This window comes from Leucoraja erinacea, chromosome 7 (genome assembly GCF_028641065.1).
Source record: "Leucoraja erinacea ecotype New England chromosome 7, Leri_hhj_1, whole genome shotgun sequence".
NCBI lineage: Eukaryota > Metazoa > Chordata > Chondrichthyes > Rajiformes > Rajidae > Leucoraja > Leucoraja erinaceus.
The window spans coordinates 39396015-39416687 of NC_073383.1; the positions used below are offsets into that span (position 1 = coordinate 39396015).

Below are 20673 nucleotides of genomic sequence, written 5' to 3' on the forward strand. Positions count from 1 at the left end.
TGGGTAGGCACATGGATATGCAGAGAATGGAGGGATATGAATCATGCACAGGCAGATGAGATCAGTTTATCTTGGCATCACGTTTGCTGGACATTGGGGGCAAAACGGCCGGTTGCTCTGCTATACTGCTCTAAATTTGTTCTAATTCTCAATCACATTTTCATTACATGTCAATACATTTGTTTTTTCCTCGTGCACCTGAAGAGTTTAATGGGAGTAGGAACAATAGAAGTACTCTGGATCCTGGCAACTGACCCACCTTTATCCATGACCCCATCTCAGGAACTAGTGGCATAGATGACCCACAGTCCGTACCCTGGTCTCTGTTGCAAACCAACCCTGGCTCTGGCAGCACACCCTGCTTGAACTTCGTACCATCCCACATGCCGAATGCCAAATGTCTGACGCAAATGCTGGACTTTTATACGTCGGGTTAGCAGGTTTCAACTGAAGATGGTGCAAGTGCGAAAGAAAACTGGTTGTGACTATAAGGTGCTACTTGTTGTCTATTTTGTCTCAAAAGAACAACAGAAAAAAAGAAACCACTCAGGCTCTTTATAAAAAATACAGTTGCAACCTCTGTTTCAACTGCAAATTCCCTGAAATAATACAAAAGAAAGAAAAGGAACTGAGGAGCCGGACGAGGGGGGTGGGAGGTGGGGGCTGTGACGGTTCAACCACCCCCGCGAGGGGCTTCACTTCCTCTTGCGTAGGCCTTGTCGTCGGCCCCGTCGCTTGGCGCCCTTCTCCCCGCTCCTGGTTTCTCTCCTCAGCACCTTTTCCCCGGAGGAGCCGCCCTTGTCGGCGGGCCGACGGATGCCAGATCGGAGCCGTGGGCGGCCCGGTGAGGAGGCGGGGGCCGAGGGCCCCATGTCTGACTGCAACGTGGTTCCCCTCGGGTTGCTGAGCTGCAGCTCATCCCGGGTAGAGGCCGGGCCCGGGGCCTCGCGGTCAGGGTGCCGGCGGCTCCGCGGGCCAGCGTACACCTGCAGTCGGCCGAAGGGGGAGTCGGGCCCGTCCCTCCTCAACGGCGACAGGACCAGGTTCTTCTGCAAGGGCAGCGGGGGTCCATCCGACCTGGAGTCGCTGCCAGGGGCTTCCCCCAGGGCCCAGTCACGGGGCTTGAGCAGGCCTGCCGGCCAGGAGCTCGAGGCCACGTTGCTGCAGGCCTGCATGAGGCTGCAGGCTCCGCCGGTCTTCGGGTGGATCTTGGTCATGGCGCCCCGGTGCTCGTCGGCCGTCGACCCTACGTTGATGTCCGGGCTGAGGCTCCTGAAGAGCTGGCGCACATGGTGGGACTGGCCCAGGCTGGCCGGCAGCGTCTTGAGGATCCTGTTGGTGGTCGGGTCATAGTACCTGACCGGCGACTTCTTGTACTTGTACTTGGCTGGGTTGGCACCGTCCTGCCACGTCCTGGAACTCCGCTTCCCTTCCAAGGAGGCAGCACGCACCGTGGACTCAAAGTCAGGCGAGGACAGGACATAGATGACCGTCCTGGGCTGGACTGGGCTCATGATCCTGCTGTAGGACCTGGGCAACCTCAGGGAGCACAGCCTGGTCTTCATACTGGGCGTTTCCGCCTGGTCTGGCCCGCTCCAAAAGTTCTCAGGCTCTTGGTCCATCCTTCTAGACTTCTTTTTGACCACAGGATAGCCGGCCTCGCTGGTCTGGGTAGCATGGCTCACCTTCACCACCTGGCATCTGGACGCCATGCGGTATTGCCTCAAGGCCGGCTTCTTGCCCAGTGCCGACTGGCCCAGAGTTGGTGGTAGCTCAGTTTCCTCATTCCCCTCCTGTAAGTGAGGCAACGCTTCAGTGACAGGGACGGAGCGACTGCTGTCAGCTGACTCCTTGCACGTACCTTTGGATGTTTCCATCACCTTGTCCCGGTGCTTCTTCTGTTTCCTTCCATGGTTGGCCAAGGACTCGCTGTCAAAGTAACATAAGTATCGTCCTTCCTTAAACTCTTTCACGAGCGCCTCCACTTTCAGATCATCCTCTGTCATGATCTCGGACCAAGTCTTTCCAGCAAAAGATGGTGGTACGTAGGGCAAAGACTGCAGCCGTTGCTCTGTCTCGACGTGCTGCGTTTTCTCTTCGACGTACTCCGCTTTCACGCTGCTTTCCGCCGGGCCAGCATTTTCAACTTCCATTTTGTCGCACTCTTCCGTTTGTAATCGAAGAACTGAACTCAACCGAGTCTTGTAGTCGGGGTCCTCAAGCGAGATTCGTGCATCCGTAATCAACTCCAGGTCCTTCACCGGAATCCTCGAACAGCACTTCTCCACCTTCACAGAGGCGTTCCATTCAGAGCTGCTGCTGGACTCCAGCTGTCCCAGCTGACTGCCCAGGGAACAGGTACTACCCCCCAAACTCGCTACGTCCTCCCCTGTGCCCTGGCGCTGTCCTCCAGATTTGGTCTCGCAGGACAGAGTTAAAGACAGCATCTTCTTGAAGCAAGATGCCGTCTCTTGTAGCGTCTGTCTGCTGCAGGTCATTTCGCAGCTGCTTGATGGTGTGCCGTGATCTCTTTCGGGAGGCCATTTTGTTCTCTGCAGGCCCCTCCCCACCGTTTTCCTTCGGCATTGAAGCTGACAACACATTGAATTCTCACTGTCGCTGTCTTTCAGCCGTGATGCCTGCCTGCTGCAGTATTTTTGAATGACCGTCTCAATGGTCTCCGTGACCAAGTCCTCCATGCGTTCGGCCACTTTGGTTTCTTTGAGCGTAGCCGGACAAGGGGTAGTGTTCCTGCTGTGTGGCTTGCACTCCTCCAGTTGGCTTGGGCCTCCAGAACAGTGTGGGCCACTGGGCCCCATGTGGTCCCCGAGTTGAGGGAGAGGGGGTCCTGCAATTGTACCCTGAGAATTAATGTGGTGCAATTTGGAAAACTTAAAAACAGGCCCTGATGAAACGTTAGGAAAATTCATTTGAGACATAGGATTCCAATGTTCATGATCCTCACTTCCAGGAGAGCCAGTGGCTTTGAGTTTATTGCAATCCTTTATTCCTCTCCTTGACATTGGTTTATATATGCCCAAAGCAATGCGACTTCCGTGCCTATCCACTTTACTGCAAGATAGGATGCCCTCTCTCGCAGTTAAAAACGCAGTCCTGCATAACTCTTTATAGGAAGAGGAGCCGACTTCAGCCTGTTCTACAGAAGCTGGCTCTTTAATTGCGGTGTCCTTTCTGCTCACTGGATCTCCAACAGGCAGCGAAGATGTGTTGCTGTCTTTGGTCTGATTGCAACTAACGACACTCTTTCCAACCAGCACGTGCGCCGATTGGACAGAGTCATTGTCCGTACTGGGCAACTCCTCTCTGGTCCCGATAGTCTCCTTTTCATCTTGGTAGGCGTGTATATCTGCAAGCTCCTTTTTGGGAATAAGAGGCGCACTGATTGATGGTAGGTCCATGTATGTTGGCCTGAGCAAAATAAAACAAAATGTTAGTATATTGGGAAAGGTGAATACTTGTTTTTTTTAAATTGTATTTTTTGATACTGTCGGAATAGTCCACTATTCTTGGAAGTTCTGACAGAAGATGGGAAGTTTGGCAATGGTATTATAATTTCATGACCCATCAAAATACCCCAGGGCTTTTACACAGGCATCAGGGGAACAGTTTCATTTTCATTTTCCTTTCCTTTGTTTGCACTACCTGTTGTACTCATATACAGTATGATTGTACTAGTGTATGGTATGATCTGCCCGGATGGCAAGCAAAATAAAGCCTTTTTGCTGCATCTCAGTACACATGACAATAAAAACAATATCAACATGATATTCAAATTCTAAATATTTTAAATGTAACCCTAAGATTGCTTTGCAGTTCTACTTCCATCCTTCTACTTAATCTGCAACGTTAAACAGGTGCAGATTGGCTGAAATAACAGTGGACATTAACTGGCAATGAGTTACGAGACTGCGGATCACTGGGTTGAAGAGTGCCTTCCTTCACCTGTTGTCTTTGTAGCGGGAGGGATGGTACTGTATCACATCTTGCAGGAAGCGCTCCATGAGGCTTTTTGCCACCACCTGACATCGGGACTCACCGGCGGATTGCTTGTGCCGAGTGGTCTGCAGGTGCTGAATCAAAAAGAAAAGTGCAGTCAGTACAAGTTGACCTATGCTGGACTCGTTTCACTGTATCCTGCTTCCCTACTCCCCCTTAATTATCAACAATGCCCTTCCTCCTCTGGTGATTCTCCAGGTATGGTAGTGGACCAAACACTCCAAGCCCAATGAGCTGCTGGACAGAGCTTCCTGGGTTATTTCACTCTCCTACATATCCCACTACCGTTTTCTGGCTCTTTAATAGAGCCTGATCCCACTACCTTTTTCTGGCTCATAATGCTGCAATTTTCCTAAGAAATATTGCTGCAAACAGGACTTGCTGGTGGAGGCCATCAGCTGCTCTGTATTGATAAACTGAAAATCCCATAACCATCCTGTAATGAGTCAAGTCAAACACTCGTCAAGATACAACACATATTTATTAAATCTACATACAGCAAGGATCTGCAGTCATCACATCTCCGAACTGCTATTCATTCTAACTAGCGTAAGCAGGTTCTTGATAATATGAAGAACATAGTAGGTGGAGTCACTACTGACAAACACTATAATTGGCTAGTATGAAATAGCTAATCTGCATCCTTCCTTCTAGAAACAAAAGAAGTATCGGTGGCTAATCAATATAGGAGGGATATTAATAATACATTTGCAGAATTACACAAAATCGCCATATCTAACGGGTGGCCTGCAAACCGTTCCGGCCCGTGTGCGGTACGAGTCCGCCTCACCTCCTTTAATTGGAGAAGAAACCGGGGAGGGAAATGGGGAAACGACCGGTGTCCCGACAGGCAGGGAGGGTGACGAGATAGGCGAGCTAGACGCCAAACGCCACGGGGAGACTGCAGTGGGAACAATAGGTGGCAGTTGGAACGCGGGACCGACTGTGGGAGGGCATACGAAATGCGAGACATCAGGATACGGAGTCACAGGATGCTGTTCCTTCACCGGAAGGATATGTTGACGGTTGCGTCTGTAGATGGCTCCATCCGCTTCCACCACCTAAGAGCGCGGCTCTGTGGCAGGGCCATAGATGTGTCCCAGACGTGCATAGCCCTTGTTTGTCTGGAGACGGACCACTTGTCCATGTGAGAGTGGCTTGCTGGACTTGTCAAAGAAGCGTTCTTGCGTGTCATGTTTGGATTGTCGTTGCTTCTGAACCGCAGTCAGGGAACGAACATGTGGCTGCAGAAGCTGGTGGGACACAGGCTGAGGAGCACGGGTTTGGCAAGACATCAGTCGTTGGGCTGGGGAACCCAGTATGGGATCCCGCGTAATGTTCCTTAGGTTGAGCAAGTCCAGGTACACGTCTGATTTGGCAAGGTATGACCGCTCCACGAGTTGTTTTGCACTCCGGACCGCGCGTTCGGCGAGTCCGTTGGACTGTGGGAATTCGGGGCTGCTGGTAATATGTCAAAAGTCCCATCGTTGTGCAAAGTTTTTAAAAGCTTGGCTGGTGAACTGTCTGCCGTTGTCGGACTGGATACGTGCAGGGGAGCCGTGCAGGAGAGGTGGCGCTGCAACTTTTCGATTACTGCTTCAGAAGTAGTGATTTGAAGTAAGTCGATTTCGAACCAGCCAGAGTAAGAGTCTACAAGGACCAGATAGTGTTTCCCATGCCATTCGAAGATGTCAGTGGCTAACGTGGATCATGGGAGAGAGGGTAGGCTGCTTTTGCTGATGTGGCGTCAGGCTTTAGCAGACGGCGCAAACTTGGGTCTTTTCTCATATGTATATGGTCATTCCAGGCCAGTAAAACATGCTTTGCGCCCTTTGGAGGGTTGCCTCCACGCTATGGTAGCCCCTGTGGATGTCGTCAAAGTATTTATCCCGGAGGGCTGCTGGGACCACTGCCTTGTGGCCCTTGACAATAATTCCGTCCAGTAATACTAGCTCATCGCGAACCAGGAAGTATGGGTGTATCTGGAGCGGGGTGTTGTGTTGCTTACATACATCTCCTGTATTAACATTAATACAGGAGATGTTATTAATGTCTCCCATAGTCAATGTTAGGTACGTGATTAATTAGTCATTGTCAGTGTACAGTACAGAGACAACGAAATTAGCATATGTAATTAGTAGATGTGATATCTTGTGATGTCTTGTGCAAGTACGCATGTGCGGGGAGACTCAAGGTGGCATCCTGGAATAAAGAAGCTTGTTAGATTACTCCCGTGTCCGAGCCTTATTAAAGTCTGTTCAAAGCATCCAAATACACAACAGTCAGGATTGAATCTGGCGCTGTGAGGCAGCAGCTCTACTGCATACATAATATGAATATAATACTATAATTAATATAAAAGTATAGCAATGTTATAAAATTTTGGGATTTTAAATATCATCTGCAATTTTCAGATAAAGCATAAAAAGAAGTTTAATTTGACACCTAATTCACTTTCATATCTTCAGTATTAAAATAATTATGGCAATTTTCATACTCGGAAATTAGCATCTTGTTCCCTATTGCTTTTCCATTGACTTAACACAAAAGCTGTGATCGAGGACAGTCAAAAGCCCATAACTTTCTTAAAAATGAAGAGAACTGAAATAAATTTTCAGTTATTATAGATTGAAGCATTCTGAAACAAATATGAAACAATCTTACTTGGATGACCTGAAATTAAAGCATATAATTAGTTAGTTATCCAATTATAGCTAATTACAAAATTCAATTACTAGATCTAAACATCTATCCATTTCTTAAGAAAAGATTAACATTCACACAAGAATTCACAATATAACATGATTTTTAAATCTCATTGTCATGAATTTATAGGCCAAATGGAAGGAATTTAGTGTTTAATTCCTGTAAATTAATGGCCATTTAAATCATCTTGCGTGGGTTTTTGTGGAACGAGATCATTTGGAACGTTGTGGGTGAATTTAAACCCCATATCTGCAGGAACAATACTGCCGGTTCGTATGGAGCCTAAATCACCTTCTCGCAATGTAAAATGTGGATTAAGGTAATCCTAAGAAGCACGTTTATATGTAAAATAAACGGCTTTCCTTTAGCTGCCCCGTACCTGAAATCCGTCCCCCCGTTGTCGGCGTTCACGGCATTAGAAGCGGCTTTTTATTTTACTCCAGCGCTGAAATGGTCCAGCGATTTAAAAAAAAAAAAAAAAAAAATTCACAGAACGGCCGTCGGAAAAAATCTTCAGTGTTAGCTAGCTCCCTGAGAAAATATATCCAGGACAGGTGGTCGAAAAACGCATTTTAACCCCCCCCCCCCCCCCCTCAAAGGCGCCAAAGTCGCGCACACGGCCAGTGACAGAACTGCAGCGCCGTTGAAGGTAAGTTTTGTAACATACCTATGTATTATATTCTTTTGAAAACGTTAACTGTTGCATTCGCTTCCAGCACCATTTGGGCCATGCATTCTACATCATAACAGAGCATGAAACAAAATCTCTTCTTCCACCCTCCCCTCATTCTCTTAACAATTATTCGAAATTGTTCCGCTAAACTATACCAAAGGCTAACACTCACTAAACCCCTCTCTTTAATATAATCTAAGCAGTATTACCCCAGTTATCCCATCTCTGGGAGGCTCTAATGATTCATCGTTAAAGTGCTCCGTAATTTCTCGACGGTTGGTCAATTTGACAATTTCAGGTAAAGCATTTTGGAATTGTGGCACTGTACTTGACCTGGGATCTGCAGGCCTACGGAAAGAAAATGGAATAATATTGGCCAGTGTTCACCACCTTGTCTTTTACCCAGTGAGTCCTGGTGATGCGTGTGCCAGGGTCAGCTCAGCCCTGGTGACCCTCCCACATTGGACCATCAGCATCACTCATTAGGCCGCAGCAGTAGACGCCTCCCGTACACGAGCCGAGGCGGGACCCTCGCGGGGCAGAGCTTGCGGCCGACAGAGTCCACGGCCGAAAGGGAGATCGCGGAGTAGTTAAGGCCGGGAACCTCGTGGGTCGAATGTGCCCACGGGCTTGAGTCCGCAGTGATAGTGGAGAGGTCGGTGCAGCGGCCGACTGACAGATGAGGACGGACCACGTGGAAGTGAGGACGCCACTGCCAAGGGGAAAAAAACAAAACAAAGGAGGACACAGTGGGGAGACCGCCATGAGGGAGGGGGAGGGGGACAAAGACAAAGGGAGACCTGGCGCGGGGGTACTTTGTAAGTACCCTCTATGTGGTGACTGTATTTATAGTCACCACATGCAATTCTATGCAAGCAAAGAATTTCGTCACATGTGACAATAAAGTATTCATTCAGTCATTCATAGCTTCCCCCATTGGTAAGCATCAACTGAGGTAAGGTTCAATTGCCTCATGGGCATGAGAAAAATGCCACACAGAACACGAGGAAGAATTCCTGTGCTCCAAGCTCGAACAACTTGACTTTGGCTTATGACGAAGACTTGGGCTTGCGCCACATACTTCATCACTAATTAACTTGCCGCTCTGTAGTCTACTGTATAACCTATGGATGCCCCTATGCTTAACCCCTACTCTTCATTGTCGTACTGTAGTAGATGTGGCATGGTTCCACAAATATCAATCTGACAAATGATTAATTAAACCAGTCCTAGCAGTACCTTTTGTGCATAAACATTGTCTGATACCGGGAGAACCAAGACGATAAACATAACCACCAACAGTGAAACAGAACTGGACAGAAACAGTCCAGATTAGGCAACAAAGTTTCTAAAGTGGAGCTTGAATCTACAAACTTTCTGACTTAAGTCACGTTGATTATGAACACGTATTAATGCACTAGATAGATATTTTACATGAATACCACCAGCCGTGTGACCTAGTTTTTGATAGCAGTCGTTACCGAGGTCATAAGCCACCCTCACCTGTTCAAGGCAGGTGTACAGTTCCTGGCAGCAGCCGCAATAGCCTCGTTTGCTCTGCATTGGGAAGGTGTCGACATTTGGCTGTTCTGCATATGTTCCGCTGTAAAGGTGAAAAGAAAAACACGGATGAAATTGGACATATTAAAACTTGCAACAAGCCAGTGTTTGATGTAAACTGTTAAATCAGCGATTCCCAAATTCCAGGTGAAAACCTTTTACATATCTAATACGAGGAGCGAAAGAGGAATGTGAAGAGGGGCAGGGGTAGGAAAGATCGTCACAGTCAGGGTAGGGAAGTCTAAAACAGAGGGTGGTGAGTATACAGAACACGCTGCCAGAGGTGGTAGTAGAGGCAGTTACAAACAGTTTAAACGTTTTTTGGACAGCGATATGGATAGGAAATGAATAGAGGGATAACAGCCAAATACAGGGAAATAGGATTAGCATAAATAGGCATCTTGGTATGGGCCAGAGGGCCAAGTGCCATCCTATACAACTCTATGACTCAATGTTAGATTACGGGATGGTGGGAAAGAGTAGGTAGACTACGATGGGATCCCAATTCCTCCCGATTGCCCGTCCTTGATCTGACCTGTTGACAGTAGGTGACTGGGACAGGTGAAGCTCATCTCTAACATGAGCTGCTTTGCAATTTGCTGGGCAGGAGAGATCAGCTAATGGGGTTGAGAGAGGGAAAGGTTGGTGATTACCTAAGAAAATGATTTAAAAAGACAACTTTAAAACATTTTTTTAAAAATCGAGAAAGTACAGATATTGGAAACGTGAAAAAAGAGAAAATGCTGGAGACACTTCGTACGACGGACAACATTCCATGTTGTTAAAATATAGGTCAACATATTTGTACACTGTTCTACACCTTCTACATAACTCAAGCTTGTTATGCTTGGCTTCTGAAGGCTGTGGGAAAATTCCTTTTTGACTTATGATGTGACATTTTGTCACATCATAAGTAGCATGGTAACAGGTAGCATGCATAAGATGCCAAACCAAGGGCAGTTCAAGGTTTAACATAAGTGCTTGGCTAGATTAATACTGCTCAGTGTCACTGCTTATAATAATGCCAGAGCCAGTAAACAAGGACAAGCCAGAATGGAAGGACATTAGAATGGAAGGATAGTAAGTAACTAATGCATTGTTGAGTCCTTTTAAATGTCATCACTCCTTAATAAGACGTTTCAGTCTCTGCCATTTAATAATCCCGTTCTTCTGCCATTGCATGGCCCTTTCCCTCAATGTCACTTGTTTCCTTTCTGGCTCAACTTGTTTTTCCATGTTTTGCTTTATTGAAGAACATTATTTCAAATATTTGTGGGCCACTTGCTCACGATGCTTCAAACTTTAATATACTAAAAATGGAGATTTTACTTCTCTTCCTCAAGTAACCAGTTGCTGTTTTAAAAAAAAATATATATATATATATATATATATATATATATATATATATATATATATATATAAAATGGCATTCTAATTGTCCTCGTTGTGTTGCAAACATGCATTACTTCCCAATTAATCCCAAACACTTAACTTTACATTTGCCCAAATTACCTGGCATTGTCAGTCATCTCTGTGAAGCTCTCACTCGTCTGTGCATCTGTCATAAATCAAGAGGAATTAATTATTATTTAATCCTGATGCTGCCAAGAAGTTACAGATTATAAATTCAAATAATGTCTTTGAAATTCTCTCATGCTCATTATAATTTTTCTAATCAACGGATGCACTTTATAGGAGTATCCGCAGTGCACATGCAATGTACCTGCAAATTATTCAATTGCAGAGTAAACCTACAATTGAATCGCCTTTCACAACATGAATTGTGTTATGTTGAGTTTGTTGATGAACTAAACAAATATTTTGCGTTGGTTTTCATCCAGAGTATATGTAGCACCCCAGAAAGAGGTATAAAATGGAAATTGTAAGGGAAGAACGTACTTAGTAGTTTACCACCAGCAGCCTGGAGTTGCAGACCGATTTATCTCTGGGTCCTGAGGACCTCAACTTAGCTCTTAAAAAGTGGCTGGCGGGATCTTGATACAGTCATTGGTTTTAATTTTCCAAATTTCCTGTGAATTTTCCAGTACATGGGAAAGTAGCAAATGTAATTATTTTATCTAAAAGGGGGTCACAGAAAGCAAGGGCATTTAGCATACCATCTGTCATTGAGAAAATGTTAGGAACTGTTATCAAATATAATAGCTGGACACTCAGCAGAGTTTTGCAAAAGGGAAGCCACTTTATTGGGGATGACCAATTAATTGGAGCTATGTGAGGAACCATTGTGCTACTGATCAATGAGAACTGGTGGACTTTCCACATTTAGATTTCCAGAAGGCACCCTCAAATTAGGAGACCAAAACTGTACATACTCCAGATGTGGTCTCACCAGAGCCCTATACAACTGCAGAAGAACCTCTCTACTCAGATACTGAAATCCTCTTGTTATGAAGGCCAACATTCCATTAGCTTTCTTCACTGCCTGCTGTACCTGTAAACCAACTTTCAGTGACCGGTGTACAAGGACGCCCAGGTCTCGCTGCACCTCACCCTTACCTAACCTAACCCCATTGAGATAATAATCTGCTCCCTTGTTTTTGCCGCCAAAGTGGATAACCTCACATTTATCTATATTATACTGCATCTACCACGCATCTGCCCACTCACTCAACCTGTCCAGGTCACACAGCAACCTCCTAACATCCTCTTCACAGTTCACACCCAGCTTTGTGTCATCTGCAAACTTGCCAGTGTTGCTCCTAATTCCCTCTTCCAAATCATTAATATATATGGTATAAGTTGCAGCCCCAACACCGAGCCTTGGGGCATTCCACTCGCCACAGCCTGCCATTCTGAAAAGGACCCGTTCACTCCTACTCTTTGCTTCCGGTGTGCCAAGCAGTTTTCTATCCACGTCAACACCCTACCCCCAATACCATGTGCTCTAATTTTAGTCACCAGTCTCCCGTGCGGGACCTTATTAATGGCTTTCTGAAAGTCTAGATACACTACATCCACTGGCTCCCATTCATCCATTTTACTCGTCACATCCTCAAAACATTCCAGATTAGTCAAGTATGATTTTCCTTTCATAAATCCATGTTGACTTGGACTAATCATTTTACTGCTATCCAAATGCCCCATTATTACCTCTTTAATAATTGACTCCAGCACTTTTCCCACCACTGAAGTCAGGCTAACTGGTCTGTAATTCCCCATTTTCTCTCTCGCTCCTTTCTTGAAAAGTGGGATTACATTAGCTATCCTCCAATCCACAGGAACTGATCCTGAATCTATTGAACATTGGAATATGATCACCAATGCATCCACTATTTCTCTGAGCCACCTCCCTGAGGACCCTGGGATGCAGACCATCAGGCCCAGGGGATTTATCATCCTTCAGCCCCATTAGCCTACCCAATACTATCTCTCACCTAATGAAAATTTCTTTCAGTTCCTCTACCCCCTTTGATCCTCTGTCCTCCAGTACATCTGGGAGATTGTTTTGTGTCTTCCCTAGTGAAGACAAATCCGAAGTACCTATTCAACTTTTCTGCCATTTCCTTGTTGCCCATAATAATTTCACCCGTGTCTGCCATCAAGGGACCCACATTTGACTTTGCTACTCTTTTTCCCTTAACATATCCAAAGAAGCTTTTACTGTCCTTCTTTATATTCCTGGCCAGGAATTATATTTATGTTTCCTTCTGTTGTCCTATCCCAATCCTCTTGCTTCCGGCTACTCTTTGCTGTGTTATAATTCTTTTCTTTTAGTTTTATTCTATCCCTAACTTCTCTTGTCAGCCACGGTTGCCTCCTACTCCCCTTAGAATCTTTCTTCCTTTTTGGAATGAAATGATCCTGCGTCTTCCGGATTATGCCCAGAAATTCCTGCCATTGCTGTTCCACCGTCATTCCTGCTAGGATCCCTCTACAGTTTACCTTGGCCAGCTCCCCTCGCATGCCTTCATAGTCCCCTTTGTTCAACTGCATCACTAACACGTCCGATTTAACCTTCTCCTTCTCAAATTACAGATTAAAACTAATCATATTATGATCACTACCACCAAGCGGTTCCTTTACCTCTAGTTCTCTTATCATATCTGGCTCATTGGACAACACTAAATCCAGAATTGTTTTTTCTCTGGTCGGCTCCATTACAAGCTGCTCTAAGAATCCATCTCGGAGGCATTCTACAAACTCTCTTTCTTGGGGTCCTGAATGAACTTGATTTTCCCAGTCTACCTGTATATTGAAATCCCCCATCACCATAGTGGTGTTACCTTTGTTACATGCCAGTTTTAACTCCTGCTGCAGCTTACACCCTCCATCCGGGCTACTATTTGAGGGTCGGTAGATAACACCAATTATGCCCCTGTCCCACTTAGGAAACCTGAACGGAAACCTCTGGAGACTTTGCGCCCCACCCAAGGTTTCCGTGTGGTTCCCGGAGGTTTTTGTCGGCCTCCCTACCTGCTTCCACTACCTGCAACCTCCGGCCACCACCTGCAACCTCCGGGAACCACACGGAAACCTTGGGTGGGGCACAAAGTTTCCAGAGGTTTCCGTTCAGGTTTCCTAAGTGGGACAGGGGCTTAAGTGTCTTCTTGCCTTTACAACTCAACTCAATCCACAGTGACTATACCTCGTCAGTCCCTATGTCTTCCCTCACAAGGGACTAAATTCCATCCCTCACCAGCAGAGCTACACCCCCTCCTCTGCCCACCTGCCTGTCCTTTCTATAGGATGTATAACCCTGAATATTAAGTTCACAGGCCCGATCCTCCTGCATCCACGTCTCAGTAATCCCCACAATGTCCCTACCAACCTCTAACTGAGCCTCAAGCTCATCTACTTTACTTCTTATACTTCGCGCATTCATATACAATACTTTTAATTCCTTACGCATCCCACCTTTCACATCAACCCTATTATACTTGGCCATACTCTCCTATCCCTTTGTGAGCTTCCTTTCCCGTTAATTCTGGGGTCATTAACCATCCCTTTACTTTCTTTCCCTTTAACTCCGTCCTCGACTATCCCATTTGACACCCCACCCCCCTTATTCAGTTTAAAACCACCCGTGTAGCAGTGGCAAACCTGCCTGCCAGAATGCTGGTCCCCCACCTGTTAAGATGCAATCCGTCCCTTATGTACAGTTCCCCCTTACTCCAAAACAGATCCCAGTGATCTAAGAATCTAAATCCTTGCACCCTGCACAAGTTCCTCAGCCACACATTCAGGTCCCGTATCTCTCTGTTCCTGCTCTCGCCAGCACGAGGAACTGGAAGCAAACTGGAGATAACAACCCTGGAGGTCCTGTATTTAAATTCTTGGGTAGACAAGAATGAGCAATTGTCATTCCAATCAAAGTATTATTGTATTAAACGGTGGAACAAGTTCTTGATCAAAGGATCAAGTTCTGAATCCGTATTTGTATGTTTTAAGTCAACAAATATTCACACTTTTGAAACACAAGGAAACTTCTGTCACTGAAATCTCTCTGAAGCATGGCCACTGTTGTCACAAACACTTGATCTGTGCACAACAAATGTCCACAGCCCATGGTGTCAAAGACTACTCTGTGTTTATAAAATGGGGATGCACATGCGATTAAAACTGAAAGAAGGACAAGAGGGGGGGGTGGACAATACTTGTTCTTCCCCCAGTTACATGGGATTACATACAGTGAACACATCACTCGTCCAGATCAGTGAATTTGTCTCAAAGCTTTAAAAAAAACCCCGACAATTACTGACTTAAGGATGCGTGAATCAATCTGTAAATATTTTAAATGTTACTAAAGCTAATATTTGGTGGATCTCCAATTATCTGCGGGGTTAAATTGAGATCCTGCAGACACCCCACATGCATAGACCCCACAGGTAGGTCCCAACCTGGATAGCATGCTTATGGATGAACCAGTTCCAATGATACAGCAGCACCGAGATCATGTCAAGGATTGTGATTCACGTTGCCCTTCTGTGTACACAATTAATGATAATTAACATACATTCCTACATACAGAATGACAGCATCTCTGTTGACGCAATGCTGTCTATCTCTAGGGAGTCAAGCATTCATTAAATAAACTTCAAAAGAAAAACAGCATTCCTAACATTAAACACACCAGAAACCTTATACCCTGAACGGGGGGGGGGGGGGGGGGGGGGGGGGGGGGGGGGGGGGAGAAAGCAACCACATGCATGAACGGGAAGTTTTCAAAAGTCAAGATCATGCTGCATTGTTGTCACACGAGGCACATCATTAGGTGTTGACAAAAGATAGCTAATGACCTCCCCAGTGGAGCTCACTCAAGGGCTGCTCTCCATCATTGCAAAGCAATCTACTTAACTGTGCTCATAAAGAAACACTGTTTTAGAGTACAGAGTCATAGAGGGATACAGTGTGGAAACAGGCCCTTCGGCCCAACTTGCCTACACCAGCCAACATGTCCCAGCTACACTAGTCCCACCTGCCCGCATTTGGTCCATATCCCTCCAAAACTGTCCTATCCATGTACTTGTCTAACGGTTTCTTAAATATTGGGATAGCCCCTACCACAGCTACCAGAGCTTTCTGGTCCAATATAAAAGGACATGTTTCCACAGGGTCTTTCGGAATATTTGGCTGCATCAAAATGCTCTTCACCAAGTCAGTACAGGTAGTTATGCGATAACATAATAGATAATAATCACGTTATAAAAACAGCACGTCAATAGGAAATAGGGGTTAGAGGCTAGAGTGTTTCAAATTCACAGTAGCAACTTACTTTTCTCCTTGCTGGAATTTAAAATGTTTTTTTCTAAATAATTATAAGTTTGCTTTTATTACTGCTAGCTAAAAAAAAAAAAAAAAGAGGTTGTATATTACCTTGTCCAATAGTGTATCATTGTACTAGTGTCAATAGAAGCGATTGCTTGTCAATTTCTATGGTCATCTGTGGTGAAACTGCAGACTGTTGTTAAGAGACAAGTGTCCAATTACTATAAGAAGGTTTGCATGGAAACAGTTTATTTTTCCCAAACTGTTCTTTTTCAAAGCAGCTTTTTCCCCCACTTGTCAATTTCCAGAAAAACTTTTATGATGTTTAGTAGAGAGTAGAGTGTTTAATTTAATTTGTTCATGATATGTATTTTTATTTCTATTTATTTGTTGTTATTTGTACTGCACGCTGAATGGACACTGGTTGAACAACGTTTTTTTGTTTCCTCTGGGTATGCGAGTACTCAGGAAAATGACAATAAAGATATACTGATATACTGATACAGCAGCCAATTTGAACATTTTACTTATGTATCTATAAGGACACGATAGTCTTTCATTATGGCTTTTGATTTATCAATCAAAACTCTCTGCCTTAAGTCTCCGAGAGGATTTGGACCCAGGACCTTCGAACTCAGGCAAAACGATTGCTACAAACTGACCTGATACAGAATAAGCAAAAACTCACCATAGTGACCTCGCACCATTGCTCAGACAATCACCAGAGAAGACACAAGTGTTAACAGAGCACAGTGCTAGTATTTGCTTTCCATATTGTAAGAAAGGTTGGAAACTTTCAAATAAATATTAGAAATGTAAGGCGTAACTGATGTGGAACAGTTTCTGATGCAGGAATAGCTAAATAATTAAATTACTCAAATCTCCTGTACTCCATCAATTTGCCTTTTTTTTGCCTTACCTCCTCTATCCAAAGCAAATGATTCATAGGCTTGGCTCCATTGGTGCCTCACCCCAAGGAGACATACTTCAAGTATTGGCCTGGATAATAAATATCAAAAGATTATTCAACAATAAAAGCCCATCCGAATAAAACTACCTTAAGTCCTCACAAGAAACGCTCATGGATGCCAACAGCAATGAGATCTTTCAGGTAGGAACTGGACTAATTTCATTTACCCAACTAGGGATATTTAAATTTTACTGCAGTGCCCGTTCAGATGAGATTACTTTCTTTCAACCAGATCCAAAATATAACCCACAGCTTTTATATTTCTGCAAGTTAGTATCATGCAATGTCACAATGGAAGGGAGGGAGGAGGGGAAGCAGAAGGAATTTCAAAGGGAAATCTAAAACATGAGAGCCCGAGTATCTGAAGCTACAGCACAGTGAAGAAAAAGAAGAATCGCGTGATGCCAAAAGTGGAGACTACGTGGTGTTTTGGGGCCTCAGGCTACAGAGATAGGAAAAGGCATGCCCACTGAGTTTGAGCTGCTGCTGGACTCTCAAAGAACAGTGAGCAAAAGTCAATTTGAAAAGGGTCAGCAAGTGACAGAGCAAATGTGTAGTGAGCATATTGAAAATCTTTCCATCAGGTTTATACATCAAGGCTGGGATCACTTTGAGCAGACTCAATTTTCTTACCTGCTGCAAGACCCAATTTTGAAATTTGATTATAGGCATTTCCAGCCCACACGCATAACAATTGATGAAGAAAACCCGCATTACATAATAGACAAAGGGAATGTTCACAATATAAACATTCTGATGAGGCACCGTGCCACACAGTAAATACAGGGGACATTCAGCAAAGTTACAAAGTTATTAATTTCATCGTACTTTCATAACGGTTTCCCTTGGAGCCTTCTAATTTTCTGTCCTTTTAAAGGTTGTAACATAAAATCCTTTAAAAGTTATAATTTGATCTCCTTTTGAATACTGCGGACTACATCAGCATCGTCCTTTGCCATTTACCTTTAATACGAGCTGCCTGCCTACTGACCTCTTCACCGACGGTGGAAGCAATTCCCAATTACTCCATCAATACGGATGCTCCCATTAAACAGATGAAATCAAGGGTAATTGATATGGGAGAGGGTGTGGGTGAAAGGGGTGGGCTATAGAATAGTGAACTGCAATTCACTGCCCATTAGTAGAAACAAAGTAAATCACAACTTTCAAAGGGGAATTGGGGGATAGATGTTGTTGGTGTAAAAACATTTTGAGCTGTGGGGGAAATAAAAAATAAAATAAAAAATGGATATTGGCTGATTTTGCTCTCCATGGATTCCACATGTTGAATGGCCTCCCCTATTGTTGCAATGATTCTCAATATAAAAAGGAATATATTCCCACAAAACTAAAGCCTATGACTCCAATCTCATTCCTGGTAAATCTCTTCTGAACTCTTACTTTATGAAACACAGAAGGATATACAGTACTGGGTCTGACCATTGATCTATAAAGTTGGGCAAGAACAAGATTCAAGCGAGAAGAAACCTAAAATCATGGCTATGATATGTTTAAATCCGAACATTAGTAAAGTAAACTAAATCATATTAAAAAAAATATATATACTGTTATGATCATGCTGCAGGCTTTTAAACTTGAATAGCAAAACTTGAATTGGAATACAAACTTGCACTAGGCAAAGAGGTAGTATTGGAACAGGCATAAAACATCTGTACACATATCGGCACCTTAGACACATTTAATAGTTTCTATATAGCCACCAAGAGCTTTTAATACCAATTACAGATTACAATTTCAACAGAGAGTTTAGTGATGTATTGCATATAATCTGAACTAAGACAGTGGCAAACAAGAGACCGTAGATGCTGAAAAGTAGAAATAAAACAGTGATGGAAGCACTTGGAAAGAAAGACAGAGTCTCTCTCCAAAGCAACTGCCTGACCCAAATATTTCCAACATGCATCAATTTTATTTGCATGGTTAACATGTCAATGCCCCCACAAGCCTCGTCCAACTATTCAGAGACCAGGGGATTTCTCAGCAGTCTTGGAAAATGTATTCCAATACCACCACTTACAAACAGGGGGCCAGTTATAGTGCTTTAAAAAAAAACTACTGAACAACAACAAACAAGTCCCCTATTGTTAGTCCACACTTTATGGAATCTTCTGTACAAAATTGGTTCTGTATTTCCTCTAACTATGGTCCACTGACTATGAAACGTCTGAAGAAGGGTCTTGACCCGAAACATCACCAATTCCTTCTCTCCATAGATGCTGCCTCACCCGCTGAGTTTCTCCAGCTTTTTTTGTCTACCTTCGATTTTTCCAGTATCTGCAGTTCTTTCTTAAACATGAAACATTTGGAGCTGTGAGATGCTAAAAAAAAAAGATCTTAACCCTCAAAAAAAATATGGAGCACTTAAACAGTTATGTTAACAATCTACTTCAGTGTCCACTGCCTTCCTAAACTGGTTAGGGTTGACCCAAGATGGTGATCTGTATGGGCACTACGTGACCATTTGAACAGAGCATTAAAACTGTGGCTCAGCCATCTATAGGTAGAACACGATTCAAGTTACTAAGAACTCAGTTTCAAAATAATAAACAAAAGGTGACATTCCAACAAATTACACATCATCGGTCCACTACCGGATTTTTCTGTATGATGTTGATCAAGAGGTTAAAATACAAACGAACGTTAAGCATAGGACTACTAATTTGGGAGTAGTAAGGGAGCAATTCTAATGGATAGTCCTAACAGTGCAAAACACCTAGAGCTACCAGCTGATCCCTGATACTTTTGCAAAATTGTATGCGGTACGATAATTTGCCACTTCAAAGTATCCACAAAATTAAATTCAAAAGCAATAGTTTCCAGTATGTGCTTATTTTAAGAGGACTTAAAATCTACAACTAAAATCGAGTGGAACATCGTCCAGTTGCAATTGATCAGCACATTTGAAAGACTGGAGTTTCAGTATATACGGAGCAATCGCCGTAAATATATATATATTCAGTTTCAAGGCAGGAAGATTTACGGCGATTGCTCCGTGTGCACTATTGACAAATGGTGCACTTCAGCAATGGCACCCGCTTTATTTTGACTATTATTCAGAAACTTGCCTTGTTTTGCGAATTTTAAAAAAAACACGTGTTTAAGGAGTACGTGGTGCAACTCATGTTCACCGCCAGTAACGCTCTTCCACCTTCAAACCCACTGACAGTTGTACATTTTATATATGGATTTGGAATTCCCTGAGGCTGGGGTGGGGGCGGGGGTGTTAGTGAATGAAGATTAAGTTTATAGTGTGTACGTCAAAACCATCGAATTAGATTCAATCCCCGGCAGCGTGAGTGCATTATTCAACAACATTCGGTGCATTGGTTTCCCCTCAGTGGTCATACACCCCCAGCAACCAGTAAAAATAACAAACTCAGATAAGCTGCTCTCCCGCGGGGAGGGGAACTGACACCATGCAAGTTGTAACATCGAAGCAACATTGGACAGTGTCAGTAAACGCGCTGGGAATCCTCCCTCCCTTCCCTGCGGTCTCGCAATCGGTTCCCACGGACGCTGCCCCCCGGGTTTACACTGACCCGACCCCCCTCCCCTTACCGTGCATTTTCCAGCGCGCTGAATGTGCTTCCACCCTGACGGTCAGAGTTCAGCTCCTTCCCTCACTACTTCCTGGCCACTTTTAAAGGGGGCAACGATCGGTTTTATTTACGGGCTGCCGACGCCAAACCGTGGCCGCGCCCACCTTTAAAGGGAACGTCGAGCAGCAGTTTCTTCGGGTCTGAAAGCGGGAGTGGGGTAAACGTCGGATAAAACAAAGGCAAAGAATAAATGCCGATGGTGCAAAGGTTTAGCAAAAAGCAAAAAGCAAATGCTGCAAGCACTCCAGCCAGTCAGTAATTGTGGAGAGCAAAAAACAACAAGCGGCAGTGAGTCTCCACAGATGCTGCCTGACCAGCTGAGTCCTCTGGCACGTTGCTGTCACACTAGATCCCAGCACTCTATTTTATTTAGCAATGTTACAAATTTTTGAGATTTTAAA

The 20673-nt window shown here is 44.4% G+C and overlaps 1 protein-coding gene across 10 annotated transcripts; it reads right to left on the reverse strand.

The window, feature by feature from the left end:
• Positions 1-539: 539 nt before the first annotated feature.
• Positions 540-20372, reverse strand: zdbf2 (zinc finger, DBF-type containing 2). 10 transcript variants are annotated; one of them, XM_055638322.1, is made up of 9 exons: positions 20232-20372; positions 16602-16681; positions 15791-15875; positions 14815-14899; positions 10469-10514; positions 8900-8999; positions 7606-7744; positions 3964-4091; positions 540-3429 (listed from the first exon to the last, which is right to left on the reverse strand). In XM_055638322.1, the coding sequence occupies exons 5-9, from the start codon at positions 10473-10475 to the stop codon at positions 696-698; spliced, it is 3108 nt and encodes a 1035-aa protein (XP_055494297.1). In that variant the 5' UTR covers positions 10476-10514; positions 14815-14899; positions 15791-15875; positions 16602-16681; positions 20232-20372; the 3' UTR covers positions 540-695. The 10 variants fall into 10 exon arrangements, with proteins under 10 accessions (XP_055494297.1, XP_055494298.1, XP_055494296.1 ...); XM_055638323.1 differs by lacking the exon at positions 15791-15875; XM_055638321.1 differs by lacking the exon at positions 14815-14899.
• Between the last annotated feature and the right edge of the window lie 301 nt (positions 20373-20673).

Excerpts from the sequence above, each read along its gene's own strand:
- zdbf2 (XM_055638319.1), bottom strand. Across the intron at positions 4,092-7,605 it reads CCAGAGATGGGATAACTGGG|CACCTGCAGACCACTCGGCA; the intron begins GTAATACTGCTT and ends TTTTTGATTCAG. Across the intron at positions 3,430-3,963 it reads TCCCGCTACAAAGACAACAG|GCCAACATACATGGACCTAC; the intron begins GTGAAGGAAGGC and ends TATTTTGCTCAG.